We start from the raw sequence: 17,280 nt of genomic DNA, 5'->3' as shown, positions 1-17,280 counted from the left end.
GCCTGCCTCACTCCTTCCTTCAGAACAACACCCTGCTTGACTCTCCATCGAAATAGCAGCTCCTCCCCTGCCTCACTCCTGCCCTCAAAACGATCCTTGTCCCACACCGTTGCAGTATAGGCGCCGCACCTCCCTTCACTCATCCCTGCCCGCTCATAACCTCTTCCCTCAGCTGTTTCGCTTCCTGTACACTATTTTCTCCTCACTCCCAGACACACAAAGGCAACACAACACTGCTGAACAAAGGATGGGGATGAGGGAAAAAACTGTTCACTACTGAAAGAAAAATGCGGATATGAAAGTAGTGAAGCTAAAAATGTATGGTTGGGGAGGGAAAAACTAAGACGGATGAGTGTACACAGAGGAAAGTTACGAAGTTGTGTATACATTGGAGCGAGTTGTCTTCTTAAACGCTCAGGTGGAAAAATGAGGGAGAAACTGTGCTTCAAAAGATACACGTTTGCAGGAGTGCTTTTTTTTTTTTTTTCAAGTTAGGAAGGAATTAGTTGGCAAGAGTGGCTTCAACTTGGAGATAAATGAATAAATGAAGAGATGTGGAAGGGAGGAAAAGGAAGAAGGAAAAAAGAATTAGGAATGAAAAGAAAATATCAGAGAGAGAGAGAGAGAGAGAGAGAGAGAGAGAGAGAGAGAGAGAGAGAGAGAGAGAGAGAGAGAGAGAGAGAGAGAGAGAGAGAGAGTTGTTTCGGACTGTCCTGGAGGATGTAGTCAAAGATACGAAAAAAAAACACGTAGATAAGAAAGAAAAAGAAAGGAAATAAATATAGAAGTGAAAGATAATCATCACTTCAGCCTCTCCACCTCCTCCTCTTCTTACTTCTCTTTCATCTCGCCCTCCACCACCTCTTTCTCCTTCTCCTCCTCCTCCCAATAACAAAGGAAGCAAAATTCAGTTTCCATTCGAGTCTGGGCAGTCCTAGTTCTTAGAGAGAGAGAGAGAGAGAGAGAGAGAGAGAGAGAGAGAGAGAGAGAGAGAGAGAGAGAGAGAGAGAGAGAGAGAGAGAGAGAGAGAGAGAGAGAGAGAGAGAGAGAGAGAGAGATAAACCCACCAAGCCAAAGACACGATCAGACCTAAACAAAGAGACAGAATGAAACAGAAAGACAGACAGGGACAGATCACGACTCATTTACATAACACAGCCCTATAAAACTGGTGATTCGTGAAGGACTACTGAGCCTTTCGAGAGAGAGAGAGAGAGAGAGAGAGAGAGAGAGAGAGAGAGAGAGAGAGAGAGAGAGAGAGAGAGAGAGAGAGAGAGAGAGAGAGAGAGAGAGAGAACGAAACACAAATGTAAAAGTCCATTTAATCAACGTAATGGTACAAGGAACAGAATAAAACGCACAAAACAATCCCTGCGCCTGCCGAGCTAACTCATAATTCTTCCTCACCCGCCGCTCGGGGATTTACGGGAACACGTGAAGCCAATACGTCGCTACTACCTCACAAAAATTTCCCATTGTTACTTCATTCTTTCGCTGACAATCCCACGGAACACTGGATGCTAAAGAAAAAAAAATAATAATGATAATAAAAAAGTAGATAAATATACACCACATAAATAAACTAAGAAAAAAACAGTTGGTTCAGATAAAGGTGAATAAGAGAGAGATGTACATGTTCCTATTCCACTTACTGCTTGTGTACCTTATTTCTCGTGACGTCTCCTTACCCTCACCAACTGACAAAAGAGAGGAACTACATTTGTCTCCATTTCCACTCAATTTATCACATGCACATCTCACTTCTCGTCACCTTTCTTTACCCTTATCTTCTCTCCACTTCCCTAGTCTTCCGCCTCCCACCATCTCCAACAGCCTCCCACCCACCCCCTGCATCAAAAGCTCAACAACAACATTACCTTAATGGAGTCGTGACCATTTTGAGCGAAATTTCCTAAAATCGCTACTCCCGTTATGAAGTTGCCGGGTTATTTATTGGTGGACTGTGGATCATTTTGTGCTGAAGGGTGGCGGGTTTACTGGCCTGGTATGGGGGAGGATGTTGGGGAAGAGGGAGTGGTGGTGGTGGTGGTGGTGGTGGTAGAGGAAGAGGAGGAGGATGTGGTAGAAGAAGAAGAAGAAGAAGAAGAAGAAGAAGAAGAAGAAGAAGAAGAAGAAGAAGAAGTAGAAGAAGAAGAAGTGAAAGAAAGAAGAAGAAGAAGTGAAAGAAAGAAAGAAAGAAGAAGAAGAAGAAGAAAAAGAAGGAAGAGGAGGAGGAGGAGGAAGATTTAAACCATATTAATGTTGTTGTTGTTGTTGTTGTTGTTGTTGTTGTTGTTGTTGCTGTTGTTATTGTCACCATCACCATCACCATCATCATTATCATTATTATTACTGTTACCACCACCACCACCACCACCACCACCACCACCACTGCCGCCGCCGCCGTACAGTCAGTCAGCGCCACACTCCACAAGGCGGCAAGACCATTGAGTGTGAGTTTACGATTACCTGTTATGCTTTTTGTTTCCTTCTTTCACTGCATCGCTTTTCCATTTTCTTTTTCACCTTCATTTTTCTCCCTCCGTCAAATTGGATTCCTTTGTTTCGTCACTTTTTTTCTGTTTATCTTTTACTTGTTACCCGCATGTCAGGAAGGAAAAATTGGCTGCATTGGGAGGAAGAATACGTACAAGATTAAATACGTATGTTGTATCAAAAGAAAAAAATATATTACTGTATTAGTGTTATTATTATTATTATTAGTAGTAGTAGTAGTAATGTTAGTAGTAGCAGCTGTTGTTGTTGTAGCCGTTTTTTTATGTAGGTGGTTGTGGTGGTGGTTGTGGTGGTGGTGGTGGTGGTGGTGGTGGTGGTGGTGGTGGTGGTGGTGGTGGTAGTGGTGGTAGCAGCACCAGGAGCAGCATATCACACGAAAATCCCTAGTAATCTGCTTGCACCTGAACACACACATACACACATACACACACACGCACACAGGCCAAAAACAGATCAGGACGGCTGTGGCTCCTCCATAAACTTTCATTACTACGTTCAACCCTGGAACTCCATCCCTCCTCTTCCTTCTCCCTCCCTTCCTCCCTTCCTCCTTTCTCCATCCCCCTTCCTCTCCCCGTTCCTCCTCGTCTCGTCCGCAAACTTTACATCCCCATCATTTAAATCTTATTTCCTCACATTCTCTTTCTATTTTCGCCTTTGTCCTAGTCCTGAGTCTGTCTGTCTGTCTGTCTGTCTGTGTCTCAGTTCAGTGGATCCCTACATAAAGAAAAGTATTACTAAAATTAGTTTTATGAATGTATTATCTTCGAAAGCCAAAAAATACCATGTACATACCCGTCTCTCTCTCTCTCTCTCTCTCTCTCTCTCTCTCTCTCTCTCTCTCTCTCTCTCTCTCTCTCTCTCTCTCTCTCTCGTTAGCGCCGACAAATCCCTCTAGTTGGATCTAATCTGCCCCGTGTAGCTCTCCGGGCAACACGAACTTCCACGCATCATCAAGGGTTTGCTAGGCCGCTCTGAGGACGCCTGGCGCAGCTCCTCCAGCGTCTGGGGAGCGGCTCACTTGTGCTAACTTCCATTTTTACTTACTGAAGAGCGGCGGGGAATGGAAACGAGTGTACCAAAGGGAGTTGAGGGAATGTTAGTGGTTTAAGATGGTACATAGGAGGAAATCAGATTAGTTAATGTGATGATGGTGAAAATAACTTGGGAGTAGAAAAATTCAGATATATTGCAAAGAAATACATAGAAAAATGTAAAATGATTGTGAAAAATACACATGAGAACACAAGAAGGGTTGGCTCAAAAGGATGCAGGGATAGAAAACCGAAAGGTGATGGTGGGCGAAGAAAAACAAAAGGGAAAAGAGACAAAAGCTAAAACAAATATTGGCGGAGGTGCAATATTCTGCCAGGTGGGAATAGGATTTCACAACGCCTCGCCCACAATGCAAGATTCAGCCATTAAAAGAAAACAACTCCGCCGCTGCTGCTGATCACAACACTACTCGTTGGTATTGCTGTTTCTATAACAACCACCACTACCATTCGTGTTACTACTACTACTACTACTACTACTACTACTACTACTACTACTGTTGTTGCTGCTGTTGCTACTACTATTACTACATCAACAAAAATAACAACAGTAACCATAGCAAAAGCAGCAGCAGCGATAGTAACAATTGTAGTAAGAGTTGTAGTAGCAGTAGTAGTAGTAGTAACAGCAGCAGTAATAATAGTAGTAGTAGTAATGGTGGTAGTAGTGGTGGTGGTGGTGGTGGTGGTAGAAACATTCATCTTGAGAAAAAGACAACAGCAGCAGCACGAACACCGGAACACAAGACAACAGTGCAAAGTCGAGGCGAAACTCAAGGTCACTTTAGTCATCTGAGCTGTTCATTCATCCTGCCTGCCTTGCACGCACCCTTGCTTACCCCCCCTCTCTCTCTCTCTCTCTCTCTCTCTCTCTCTCTCTCTCTCTCTCTCTCTCTCTCTCTCTCTCTCTCTCTCAAGCTGTTTTCTTCCGATCAAAGTCTTCGATATGGCCGATCAACTGCCGATATCCGCCCAGGACTCCGTTTGCAGTGCGTGTGGAATCAATACGGAGGGAAGGGAACTGCGGCGCCCGGGTGGTGGTGGTGGTGGTGGTGGTGGTGGTGGTGGTGGTGGAGGTGGTGGTGGTGGTGGTGGTGGTGGTGGTGGAGGACGAAGAGGAAGAGAGAGAGAGAGAGAGAGAGAGAGAGAGAGAGAGAGAGAGAGAGAGAGAGAGAGAGAGAGAGAGAGAGAGAGAGAGAGAGAGAGAGAGAGAGAGAGAGAGACAGAGAGAGAGAGAGAGAGAGAGAGATGGGTCAGGTGTCCGTGTAGATGGAGCAGGTGTGGCGGGAAGAGTGAGAGTGGTGGTAACAAGACTGTAAAGTGAGTCAAGCCGTGTGTGGTGGTGGTTAATGTGGTGGTGGTGGTGGTGGTGGTGGTGGTGTGTAGTGGTGTGGTAAAAACAATGAAAGTTATTGTGTGTGTGTGTGTGTGTGTGTGTGTGTGTGTGTATGGGATTGTCTGATTGTTTGAATGAAGCTGTTATTGTTTTGCTTTGTTGATTAATAGAGTTTGGGAGCGCAGCAATACGGCCGTGTTTTGCTTCGTTATAATTGTGGTGGTGGTAGAGGTGGTGGTGGTGGCGCCGGCGGCGGCGGCGGCGGCGGTGGTGGTGGCGGTGATGGTGTTGAAAAAAAAAAAGATGTATGAAGTGAGGATATTGGCCAGTGTAGAGAAAAATATTACCTCTTTTACTTTTATTATTATTATTATTATTATTATTATTATTATTATTATTATTATTATTATTATTATATTACATTTTACTTTCCAAAAATGAGAATTTTTGTTATAGATATTTTTTTTGCACTACAGCTCTCTCTCTCTCTCTCTCTCTCTCTCTCTCTCTCTCTCTCTCTCTCTCTCTCTCTCTCTCTCTCTCTCTCTCTCTCTCTCTCTCTCTGTGTGTGTGTGTGTGTGTGTGTGTGTGTAGCGTGCATGTAACTTTTCTCTTCGCACTTCGAGTCTTAATGTAAGGAGCTTGTCTTCAGGAAAATTAACATATATTTTTATTCACTGTCTTATATTTTTAAAGACTAGATCCTTCTCGCCACTTCTTTCTGTCCTTCAGGTTACGGCCTTCCCTTGTTGTTGCTGCCAAGCCGAGAACAGGCCATGCCAGAGATAAAGAGAATTGATGTGAGTGAGTGAGTGAGTGAGTGAGTTTGTGGGAGGAGATGCAAGAGAATGTATGTGTATGTACATATGATACCTTATTTTATAGTTTTAAGTAATTGTTACATAATATTTACTTATTTTATATTTATATTTGACGCAACAAAAGTCTGATTGTGTGTAATAACCAATAATAAGTGGAAATAAAGGATGTGGATTTGAATTTGAATTTATTATCTGTTTGTCTCTTCCCTCAATGTAACACACACACACACACACACACACACACACACACACACACACACACACACGTAGAGCCAGCATACAGAATCAAGTGGTCGAAAGCTTCCTGTCACGTCTAGTCTCGTCTCACGGCTAAAGGACCTTCACGATAGTCCTCCTCCCTAACACACTGCCTTGCGAGCCACACTGTGTCTCCCTTAACCGAGCGTCCCTCAGCCCTCAAAAAACAGGATGAGAAAATGTGCCGAAAACGCTGGAATTTTTCACTTCGAGATTATAATTCTTGCCAAAGTCCTTGGACCTCATCACGAAAACAACTCACGTCCGAGGACTTTTATATCCAGGAAAACTTTCAAGTAGATAAACACTTTCTTTTGATGAAATAATAAAGAGAACTTTGACGCAGCTACGTTGGAAGAAAAGGGGGACTAAAATAATAATAATATTTTCTGAAAAGACATTTCATTAAGTATACTAAAAGAGAGCATATATCATACATTTATGTGCAGAGTCCTTCATCTCCTTCCGCTGCTTTCATAACCTGTGCAGACACGAGTATCCTTGAGCACATTAACAATCATTCGCTGCCATCCACCCACCCGCCCTACGACATCCTCCATCAGCGTTTCCATCAAGCCCAATACAAGCACCCTTAAATTCATTATGAAGTTCATTGTCGAAAACCTGCACACCAGGTGCCAAATTTTCATGGAGAGGAAAGACTCAGTATGAGGCAGACACACCATCAGACCTCTCTCACAAACCTTCCAGCAGTATGTCCGTAAAACCTAGCATCGCCTACAGACCTCACCATGAGGGAAGCGCCGCACAGTGCCCCTGCTCCCTAAGCCGCTCCCGCCGCCTCGCCAGTATAGTGGCTTGCATCGTGTTAGCCAAATCAATCTTTCTTTTAAAGCTGGGAGGAAGATCCATTTCGCGAATGGCCCACTTGTGTGTAACATATTCCTGCACAGCTGCGTCATGGCACCGCAGCCTCACCGATGCGGCCCGCTTACACCATCAAGGAAAGCAGCTTATTAAGCTGCTTACTCCTTGGTCCCGAGGGACACATAACGTTCAACTGGAACCTCATCTTACGGACACCAACATTATTACCTATGTGAATGCAAGCAGCGCCGCTCTCTGCCTGTCATGTTTAAGCTGCCTATCGGTGAGGCTCCTGCTTCCAGTGAAACTGAAGGAACCATTAAGAACACACGAGAGAGTGATTTCCTAAAATAAAGCCAGAGGACAATCATGGTGATGGATTTTATCACCGACTCGCTCTTGTGCACACGCACGCGCACGAACACACACACACACACACACACACACACACACACACACACACACACACACACACACTCTACACTCTACACTCTACACTCTACACTCTCTCTCTCTCTCTCTCTCTCTCTCTCTCTCTCTCTCTCTCTCTCTCTCTCTCTCTCTCTCTCTCTCTCTCTCTCTCTCTCTCTCTCGATTTACAATCTAATGTTTTCTTTGGAGTTAAACGTTCGAGTGAAACAAATATCGGTAAGCAATAATCATTTGTAACGCATTACACCCCCCCACACACACACACAGTTTCATATCAACATATCAAACAGAGCGGCACGGACAGACAGACAATGCGATAAAGACAGACAGAGACACCAGCAGTTCCTATAGCAGTCGGCGTGCGGTGTGTCCTACGTCTTTGCCTTCCGTCCCTGGCACAGATTGTGTAACGTGCCTTGACGTCATCCAGGGCGGGGCCACCAGACACCCGTGGCCCTGCGTGTCTTTCGTCCTTCTCATCACCATCAAAAGTGCGGCACACAACACGAGTACCTGTGGGAGACTTCACTGTTCGCTCACAGCTTCAGGCATAGGTTAAAATATACAGAGAAGATATACGAGTATTTGCGTCAACACTGTGAAACACTCGCCTTTGACGTCATGATGCCTTTCACTTTTCCGCCATAACGTAAAGGTGAAAGTTAACGGGAGTGATGTTACGTTCCCGCCTCGGCAAGACTGCAGCGCTGGAGAATTCCTTGCCGGGGATACGTCGACATGGCGGTTCTCGTGAATGGGATGGGATATGGGCAGTCATCCTATCGCAGTTTTGTATAAGTAGACTGTGCACCAGTTTGAGCGTTACGTGTTACTGGGTGGAAAAAGAAGTATACTCTTGTGTAACGCAAGGCCCACCCAGCTTTATGGCCAATGACTGTGATGAACGGCAGTGGCGCGACAACAAATCACCACTACTGCTGGTCTGGTTCTCCCCACGTCATTGCAAGGCCCATATTCTTTCTTGAACGTTTCAGCGCTTTATTCAGACTGCACTTAACAGGCTTTAGCGGAAGTTATTGAGATTTGCAAGGCGATTTCAATATTCTCGTGATATTTCAACAATGTTTCTGCAACATGAATGAAAAAAAAAAGAAATAAAAAATGAAATCCGACTTAACATCTCTGCGGCCTCTATAAATATGAGACTCCAAAAAGTTTAAAGGGCAGAGCGGTTGGCTGCGGCTCTGGAACGAGGTGCAGAACAGAGTTATCTGATTCACAGCAAAGGAACACTGTAACTACAAAGACTGGGTGACATGTACTGATCTATTTAAAAGGACCATGGCGGAAAGTCACGCTGCGAGTGAGCCCTTGGTGCGTTGAAATGTATTCCCAGTCGACAGCAGGTGTTGACAAGGTTCACTGGCTGCAGCTAATCACGGCAACATCCACACGGTAAGGGAAAACATTCTGCTAATTTAGGTTTCCCTGCCCTAAAAACAAAATAAAAAAAGAACTCGCTTTATTGGTCCCATTAATGACACGCCAAGGTCAAAGGCGTTTCAGAATACCACTACCATACTACCATTCCAATCTGGACTACTAGCGACCGCATTGAAGCTAAAAAGAAAGACAAGCCATGTCCCGCAACATTTGACAGCTTATAAGCACCAGGGGGAAGGAAATGTTACACACACACACACACACACACACACACACACACACACACACACACACACACACAACCAATAGATGTCAGTGTGTGTGTGTGTGTGTGTGTGTGTGTGTGTGTGTGTGTGTGTGTATGTGTGCGTCAGAGGTACAAGGTTCATTAGTGCAGTGGTCTCGGGAGTGAACTGAGGGACTCTTGAAAAACGGGGGTGCGGATGAGGAGTACGGAAGGACGAGTAGAACGTGAAGTATGAACGTGGAAGGACCAGGAGAACGAAGCAGAGGAAGGGGATGGCTAAGAGGAAGGTTTGGGGCGAGGCGGAACAGCGGGCAAGTTCAAAGTTTTCGTTTGTATAGCTCAGGGAAAGAGAACGCTGGCATGGGAGGAGGCTGAGTGAGTAAGAGCAGGAAAAACAAAATGTGGGTGGAAGATGGAAATTCTGAAACAAGAAAAGCGAGTTGGGAATGAAGACGCTGCGAGGAGGAATGCCAGGTTAGAAAAATACGTAGAGACGCCGAGGACTGGAAATAAATAACAGAGAAAAGATTAAATCGCAAGAGAAAAATAAGTGAAGTGAAGAACCGAAATGAAGAAGAAGGAAAAAAGCGAATGCGAGGTAAATGCAATACGGAAGATAAAAGAGACTTGGAAAAATCAACAGAGACCGCGAACGCCACAGGGAAATAACAGAGGATATTAAAACTGAAAAGAAAAAAAAGTAAGTAAGGGAACCAGAGAGAGAGAGAGAGAGAGAGAGAGAGAGAGAGAGAGAGAGAGAGAGAGAGAGAGAGAGAGAGAGAGAGAGAGAGAGAGAGAAAAAAAAAATATTACGCAAAAATGAAATACAATAAAAGGACGAAAACTATGTAACATTAAATAAAGCACATATTTTTTCATGAGAACGAGTCTTCTAAATTTTCAGATAAAGGGATGAGCATAATTACGTCGAGAGATGAAAATAAAACTACTGCAAATAAGACCACAAAAGCAAGCTGCGGCAGGAGATGTGAGGTTAAGAGGAGAGAGAGAAAGAAAGAAAAAGATACTGTGGAAATATTCAAACACCTCTTCCTCCTAGGCGACCATTTCGTCTTCTTTGGTTCATCTCCCTTTTGTCCCGCGCCGGCCAGACCCCAGACAATACCACGACTTACTTTATTCCAGACTTTATGTTTGTTTCACTTCGTCCTCCTGCCGGAAGACCACGTGTATCAAATATATAAATAGATGTGAATGGTTTATAAACTCGTAATTCAGAGACATGAGACAAAGAGGAAGCAAGTAATTGAACCATAAGTCTTTCTGGTCCTCCTGCAGAGGCGGCGTGTCTGGGTCTGTGCCTCGTGCAGTTAGCTGTGTCTTCTCTCACTGAGCATTTTAAATCATTAAATCTTTATCACTGGAATGTTTTTTTTTCTTTTCTTTTTCAGATCTTGAAATATATACGTATATATTCTAGAAATGCAGTTACTGAACACGACCTCATTAAATTTTGGTCTTCATATATTTTTCCAGCTATGCATAATACAATGCTCTGCCTTTCTTTTGTCTGCACTATGCATATCACAGACTGTTAAACTAACTAATAACGTGACCTGATATTACCTTTATGACTTTTAACAAATAACAAACTTTCCATCCAGTGGGACTCACTCTACATCATTAAGGACACTAAGCCTTGCTGGACGCTTGAAAGGGAATCATTATCAGCAGACAAGGTAGTTTAAAGCATTAGAAGAGTTACCATTAACGGGCAGCTAACTGCCCCTGACCACTTGTGCTGTTTGGGGTCACGCGATGGAGACATGAAGGCACAGGCTCCCTTGTACATGTTGACCCACAGATGCCACAGAGCGAGTCCAGACACTGACACCCTTCATAAATAAAATTTCCTACTTCCAAATACGAGACACGGTAGCCTGGCCATGTGCACATCCCGGGACAGCTGCGTGCAGACCTCGCCGGTTGTCCGCACTTCACCTTCATCATATATTCACGTGGGTCTCTACTCGTACTTCTTTTTACTTCTGGTAAAGGATTGAGGCTAACTTTAAAGTAAGGCGGAGGAGTTTCCCTGTTAGCTGGCAAGACGCTCTGAAGATAAAGTTTCAAAAGAGAGAGAGAGAGAGAGAGAGAGAGAGAGAGAGAGAGAGAGAGAGAGAGAGAGAGAGAGAGAGAGAGAGAGAGAGAGAGAGAGAGAGAGAGAGAGAGAGAGAGAAACGTTTCGAGGGGTATTTTTAGTCTCCGGTTTTTCTCAAACGTAATCACCCAAGGGCAAAAATTGCAGTAAGGTATTTCTCTCTTTATCTCGTTCCCAGTGCCTGCCGCCTCTCTGGTGCGAACTGACTATTGTGGGTGGAGTGAGAAAGGGACGGTGCAGGCGTGTTCATGTCGGGACGCAGAGGCAGGCCCCGCTCTGAGCAGCCATTACCCTCCCCTATGGACAGCTTAATCTCAGGTCGTTTGGCCGCGGGGCTCACAAGGGTGCTGTTAGGTCGAGAAGTGTGTGAGGGTTACAACACACTCGTATAAACACTACATTACAGTCATCTACTTTATTTCTGCCTTTCTAAGCGTATGTGAATAAGTTTTCGCCTGATATCAAAATAATGCCTTGAATAAAGAACTTAGAAATCAAAAAGGTCGTTTCTATATACAGTATATTACATTCATCTGCTTTATCACTGTCTCTAGGCATTCAAACTGTCGTCTGTGTTTAAAAGTGCTTCAAATGTTCAACTGATAAGCTCTCATTAACTGACACCGCGAATAAAGAAGAAACTGAAAGCTGCAAACAGTTCTACAGACATTATCTAATACTCGTTTGCTTCACCTCGGCCACCAGCTTTGTAGATCAGCTTCTATATGTATAAAGTTGTGCACGCGAAAAACCTCCATTGTCTGTAACCTTGAATACCTCGCGCCCCTCTCCTGCACCGTCACATGGAGGCACACAGTCAGGACACAATGAATACCTCGCGTCCTCTCATGCACCGTCACATGAAGGCACACAGTCAGGACACAATGAATACCTCGCGTCCTCTCATGCACCGTCACATGGAGGCACACAGTAAGGACACAATGAATACCTCGCGCCCCTCTCTTGCACCGTCACATGGAGGCACACAGTAAGGACACAATGAATACCTCGCGCCCCTCTCTTGCACCGTCACATGGAGGCACACAGTAAGGACACAAGTCTCCATCCCGCGGGCAGTCTTGTCTGCTGATTGGTTTTTCAACTTTGCGGAGGACGTGGAGTAACTTCAGTGCCCAAAGTTTTATTTGTAAGTAAATATTGACAGATTCTAAAAACTTAACGTCAAAAGTTTTATGCTTTGGGGAATAAGTTACCATGATCTGAAAATTAATCTGGTCTACATAACCATCATCATCATCATCATCATCATCATCATCATCATTACAGGACAGAGGCTCTCTCCCACCCCAAATCTGCCAGCGGTGCATTCCACACAAGCCAGCTCAACAAAACTTATCTAATCTTTTCAACAATCTCCGCCTGACGTGTCCTCCTTTACCATCTCCAGCTTACTATTCCGTTACTGTAATCGTTAGACGCATGGCACAATTAACAGAAAACATAAAGATTACACGTCCATTATTATTTCCCACCAAGTTCTAGCCCTGAGTTTCACTTCCGATGTCTAGTGTGTGCACAAACGCAATAACTCTTTGATGGGCAGGAAACCATCGGCTCCCAAGACGTCTGCTATTTATTTTCCAACTTTGAAACTTCAGTTACGAGAGCCACAGAAAATTTAAACACTTTTACTTGAGTTAGTCTTTCATTCAGACTTGTAAGAGCCTCTCGACCTCCTTGTGCACCGGCATGCAGTTGTGTGTGTGTGTGTGTGTGTGTGTGTGTGTGTGTGTGTGTGTGTGTGTGTGTGTGTGTGTGTGTGTGTGTGTGTGTGTGTGTGTGTGTGTGTGTCTATCATACGCTCAATGAATCGTAATAAGAAAATAAATAAAAAAAAGACATGAGAACTAATGGAATTTTCTTTACTACAACAATAAAAACCACCACTTCAGTAATAGAAAAGTTATATTTAGAAGTAAGACAGATAAAAATACATACAGAATTATCCCACATAAGAAACCTGCAATGAAAGTCAACTCGACCAGGCAGTCATGGGTCGCCCTTCACGTCTCCTCCATTTCACGAAGCCAAAACAGGAATGGAAACATAATACACTTACATATAATTCTTAATTACATATGTTTTAATTTTAGAAAGTCAACACGCTCTCTCTCTCTCTCTCTCTCTCTCTCTCTCTCTCTCTCTCTCTCTCTCTCTCTCTCTCTCTCTCTCTCTCTCTCTCTCTCTCTCTCTCTCTCTCTCTCTCTCTGTCTATACATCTCTGTAAACACACACACACACACACACACACACACACACACACACACACACACACACTGATAATACTGAACAATAACAACACTTGAGAAAATACCACACATAAATAAGGCGCATTACGAAATCAGCTTCGACAGTAACGATAAGTGTTCACATGAAGCTCATTGCTCTTAAGTGACTCCTAGACATATGCGTTTTTTACAGTAAAATGTCAAAAATATCAAATGAAAAAACGCGACCTGACATAGATTTAACAAATGGCGGAACTCTACAAATCACTTTCTGTAGAAATAATGTGGAAAATAGCAAGGGTATTGTTTGGTAGGTAATAATCGAGCCTGCGTCAAGAGAGAGTTGCTGAGAGAGAGGCTGTGCTGGGCCTATATGCACACGCCGCTCATCAATGTTTACTCACTGCCTATGCATTGTAATCGATGCAGCCAAACGTCCGCACAGAGGAAACCATAAACTGATGGTTGGTTTTGGCCGCTGCCGCTGTGAGTCTCAGTCACCGGCCATCTGATTCCCGTGCCCCGCTCGTCCAGTGGATCCTGATCCCTTGTGTACTTTCTGCCTCGTGCTTACCCCACCGTCATCATTCCCAGTGTTCCTTCTTTTACTCCACCCCTCTAAGTGGCGGTCAGCCATCCAGCCTTCTCTGTCAGGTGTGTTGCCCTCCACTTTCGTGGCTTATGAAGCATCTCCCTTCAGTCCCTTCACTACCCTCGCATTGTGCCCGCCTTCTGACACCGAAAAACAATCTTGCAGACACACACACACACACACACACACACACACACACACACACACACAAACATTCATGTTATATATATATATATATATATATATATATATATATATATATATATATATATATATATATATATATATATATATATATATATATATATATATATATATATTAGTGGTCTTGGTATAGCACGTTCAGCAGACTGGTGTCCTGGAAGAAGCATTCCACCCACTCGTCAGGGAAGATGCAGTAAATATTCTGGTGCGCGTAATGGGCGGCGAACGTGCGTGTGCAGTGGTTGTTGTGTTGTTTCCTTTTTGCATTTGTATAAATGGAAAACAGACGGAACCATCACAGACGAAACTATCCAATATCACTACAATCATTTAAATTTCCCGCCCAGCATTAATTTTAAACAATCAAGCAACAAACGTTTGAGTGAATCTAAATCACACCAATTCGGAAACAATCTTAATTTTATCATATAAAATACGATTCATTATGTAAAATGTGACGATTTAGATGCGCGGGATCAGTTGTTTAATAAATATTCCGATTTAGAAACTTAATCTCAGATTTAAAAGAAAGACAAAACCAAGGTCATCCAGGCAAGCCCAGCACACCGGTGCGGGCAGGTCGGTTAGGGCACGCCGAGCAGAGCCGAGCAGGGCCGCCACACTGGAGGGCGCCCCTCCAGCACTACCATTGATACTCTTCTCCTTGCTACAGTTGGTACTGCACAAAGAACGTAGCCTGTGTGTGAATAAACAAGCTATAGTTGCAAAGGTTAGTTTACAAAAGTACTGATAGCAAAATAAAGAAAACTCGGCCACAATGCAGGCACACAATTCCCAGCCAGCAGCGCCCCTGGCCGGCACAACCCTCCAGGCGATTACAGGACCAGGAAACTTTCCAATTCATGGCAAACAAAACAAAAATAAACTCCAGGCATACAGTATTTATATAAATCGAACAGTGCGAGTGGGGTGCGGCCAGGGACACACTCAATGGACTTTCCTCCAACATTTTGCCGCACAATGCTATTGACTAGGTGTGTTCGCCACCGTAGAATCACAAGTGTGGGCGCCACGCGCAGCGCGATAAACACCGATAGTGCTATCACGCCAGGTCCACCGTCTGCATCTTTGGCGAATCAGATTACCCGTGAATTTATGACGGCAACAAAGGAAATTGAATTCCTGAGAGGGACAAGATACCTTCTTACCTCGGAGAAAGACCTTTTCCCTCTCTACGTAAGAATAGTTTTAGTCTTTTGTTATTTAGATGCTTACAACAAAGGCTCCCAGATAGCGAGGCAAACAATAGAAAATTAAAACACAAGGAATGGATTAAATAACACCAGTGAATGCAAGAGGTTAATTTCTTTTATAAGTGATGAATAGAGTCCTTAGTTAAAAATTCCCCACCATGACCCCGGCGGGCCCAGCACCCCTGCATGGCCGACCTGTGCGTGCCGCGCCCTTCAGGCGGGCCAGGATTGTAACTCGAGCCACAGTTACATGGAAAACGGAGTATTGTTGGTGCGTTTAAAGTTGATATCACAGATGCTTCCAATCTGCACCATCCTTGCACCATGCGCCGCAAGTAGGATGTCCACGAGGCCTGCCCTTCATCATCGCGTCCGTGACTCCCTCAAGTCTCGCCCATGATAACTTGATCAAACTTATTTCCCTGGACCCGCAACACTTTTCCTCCCTGGAATCGTAACACTGTTCCTCCCTGGACCCCCAATACTGTTCATCCCTGGACCCGCAACACTGTTCCTCCCTGGACACGCAACGCTGTTCCTCCCTGGGCCACCAACACTTCCTCCCTGGACCCGCAACACTGTTCCTCCCTGGACCCGCAACACTGTTCCTCCCTGGACCAGCAACACTGTTCCTCCCTGTACCAGTAACACTGTTCCTCCCTGGATCAACAACACTGTTCATCCCTGGCCCAGCAACACTGTTCATCCCTGGCCCAGCAACACTGCTCCTCCCTGGGCCAGCAACACTGTTCCTCCCTGGACCAGCAACACTGTTCCTCCCTGAATCAGTAACAGTGTTCTTCCCTGGATCAACAACACTGTTCATCCCTGGGCCAGCAACACTGCTTCTTCCTGGACTCCCAACACTGTTCCTCCCTGGGCCAGCAACACTGTTCCTCCCTGAACTCGCGACACTGCTCTTCCCTGGAGCAGCAACACTGTTCCTCTCTGGACCCACAGCACTGTTCCTCCCTGGACCAGCAACGCTGTTCCTCCTTGGGCCAGCAACACTGTTCCTCTCTGGACCCACAACACAGTTACTCTGTGGCTACTCTCGTTCACACGTGAAGCAGCGCTCAGCAGCTTGATTCAGCGGCTCCAGGATTCGGACAAAACTGTTCTGGAATATGAAATGGAACAACCTTTCGAGTCAATTTGCGCCCAGGTCCCAAAATCCTTCCATGGCACGCCCGCTTCTCAGCCAGGATTGACGGTAAGGCCTGAATCCTCCACACTCTCTAGAGGCAAACCTAACTTGACTCATCCATCACTCGCACCCCACACCAGATTAGGGAAGGAGGAAGCGGGTATTCCTCTTCGGTCAGTAATATTTGAGGATCATCGGCAAGAAGCAAGCTACATCTGAAAATCACCCTTGTAACTCAACAACTTCAACATCTTAGGGCGATAAAATCACTCTGCCATTTCCATCCAGCTTCAGGGAAAAAATAGTACACTCGTATCGCTCACACACAATTTAGGAGCATTTAAAGGTCGATTTCCGTTTTCGTTGTGTAACATTTCAAGAGCAACTGGAGCTGGTCTCAACGTTCCGACGCTGGTTCAGAATCGAGTAATTACTTTCATCATGAGCTGGTTCCGGGTCCGTTAACATTCCAAGTCTCGTTCTGCGTCGTTTAATAGCATTCCTTCAAGACCTCTTCTCCTCCACCTCCTCCCTTACCTCTTCTCCTTTTCCCTCTCCACTCCTCGGCTCCTTCTCATCTTTCACTTCTGCAGGAGGCGACACGTGACCCGCCTCGGAGTGGTGAGTGTGACTTGCAATTCCCATGTCAAGACGAGCCTTTATCTCTTCCCGGACAGGATGAGCCGCGCCTGAGTGTTTGATGTTGATTCCTCTCGGATGAAGTGAAGACGGTCAACTTGAAGCTATTTTCTGAGTTTATCTGAGTTCTTTTAAGTGATCTCTCCTTCGTCCGACTCCTGCGATAAGAACAAGACATAAACTACTGTTTTTATCTTTACTTTTACTTTTCTTTC

At 44.8% G+C, this 17,280-nt stretch overlaps 1 protein-coding gene across 1 annotated transcript; it reads left to right on the top strand.

Moving 5' to 3' along the window:
- The first annotated feature begins 15,437 nt into the window (after nucleotides 1-15,437).
- Nucleotides 15,438-16,367, top strand: LOC135108609 (small proline-rich protein 3-like). The gene is made up of 2 exons (XM_064019765.1): nucleotides 15,438-15,546; nucleotides 15,901-16,367. The coding sequence occupies exons 1-2, from the start codon at nucleotides 15,438-15,440 to the stop codon at nucleotides 16,365-16,367; spliced, it is 576 nt and encodes a 191-aa protein (XP_063875835.1).
- The last annotated feature ends 913 nt before the right edge of the window (nucleotides 16,368-17,280 follow it).

This window comes from Scylla paramamosain, chromosome 17 (genome assembly GCF_035594125.1).
Source record: "Scylla paramamosain isolate STU-SP2022 chromosome 17, ASM3559412v1, whole genome shotgun sequence".
NCBI lineage: Eukaryota > Metazoa > Arthropoda > Malacostraca > Decapoda > Portunidae > Scylla > Scylla paramamosain.
This window is presented reverse-complemented; position numbering and strand designations above follow the sequence as displayed.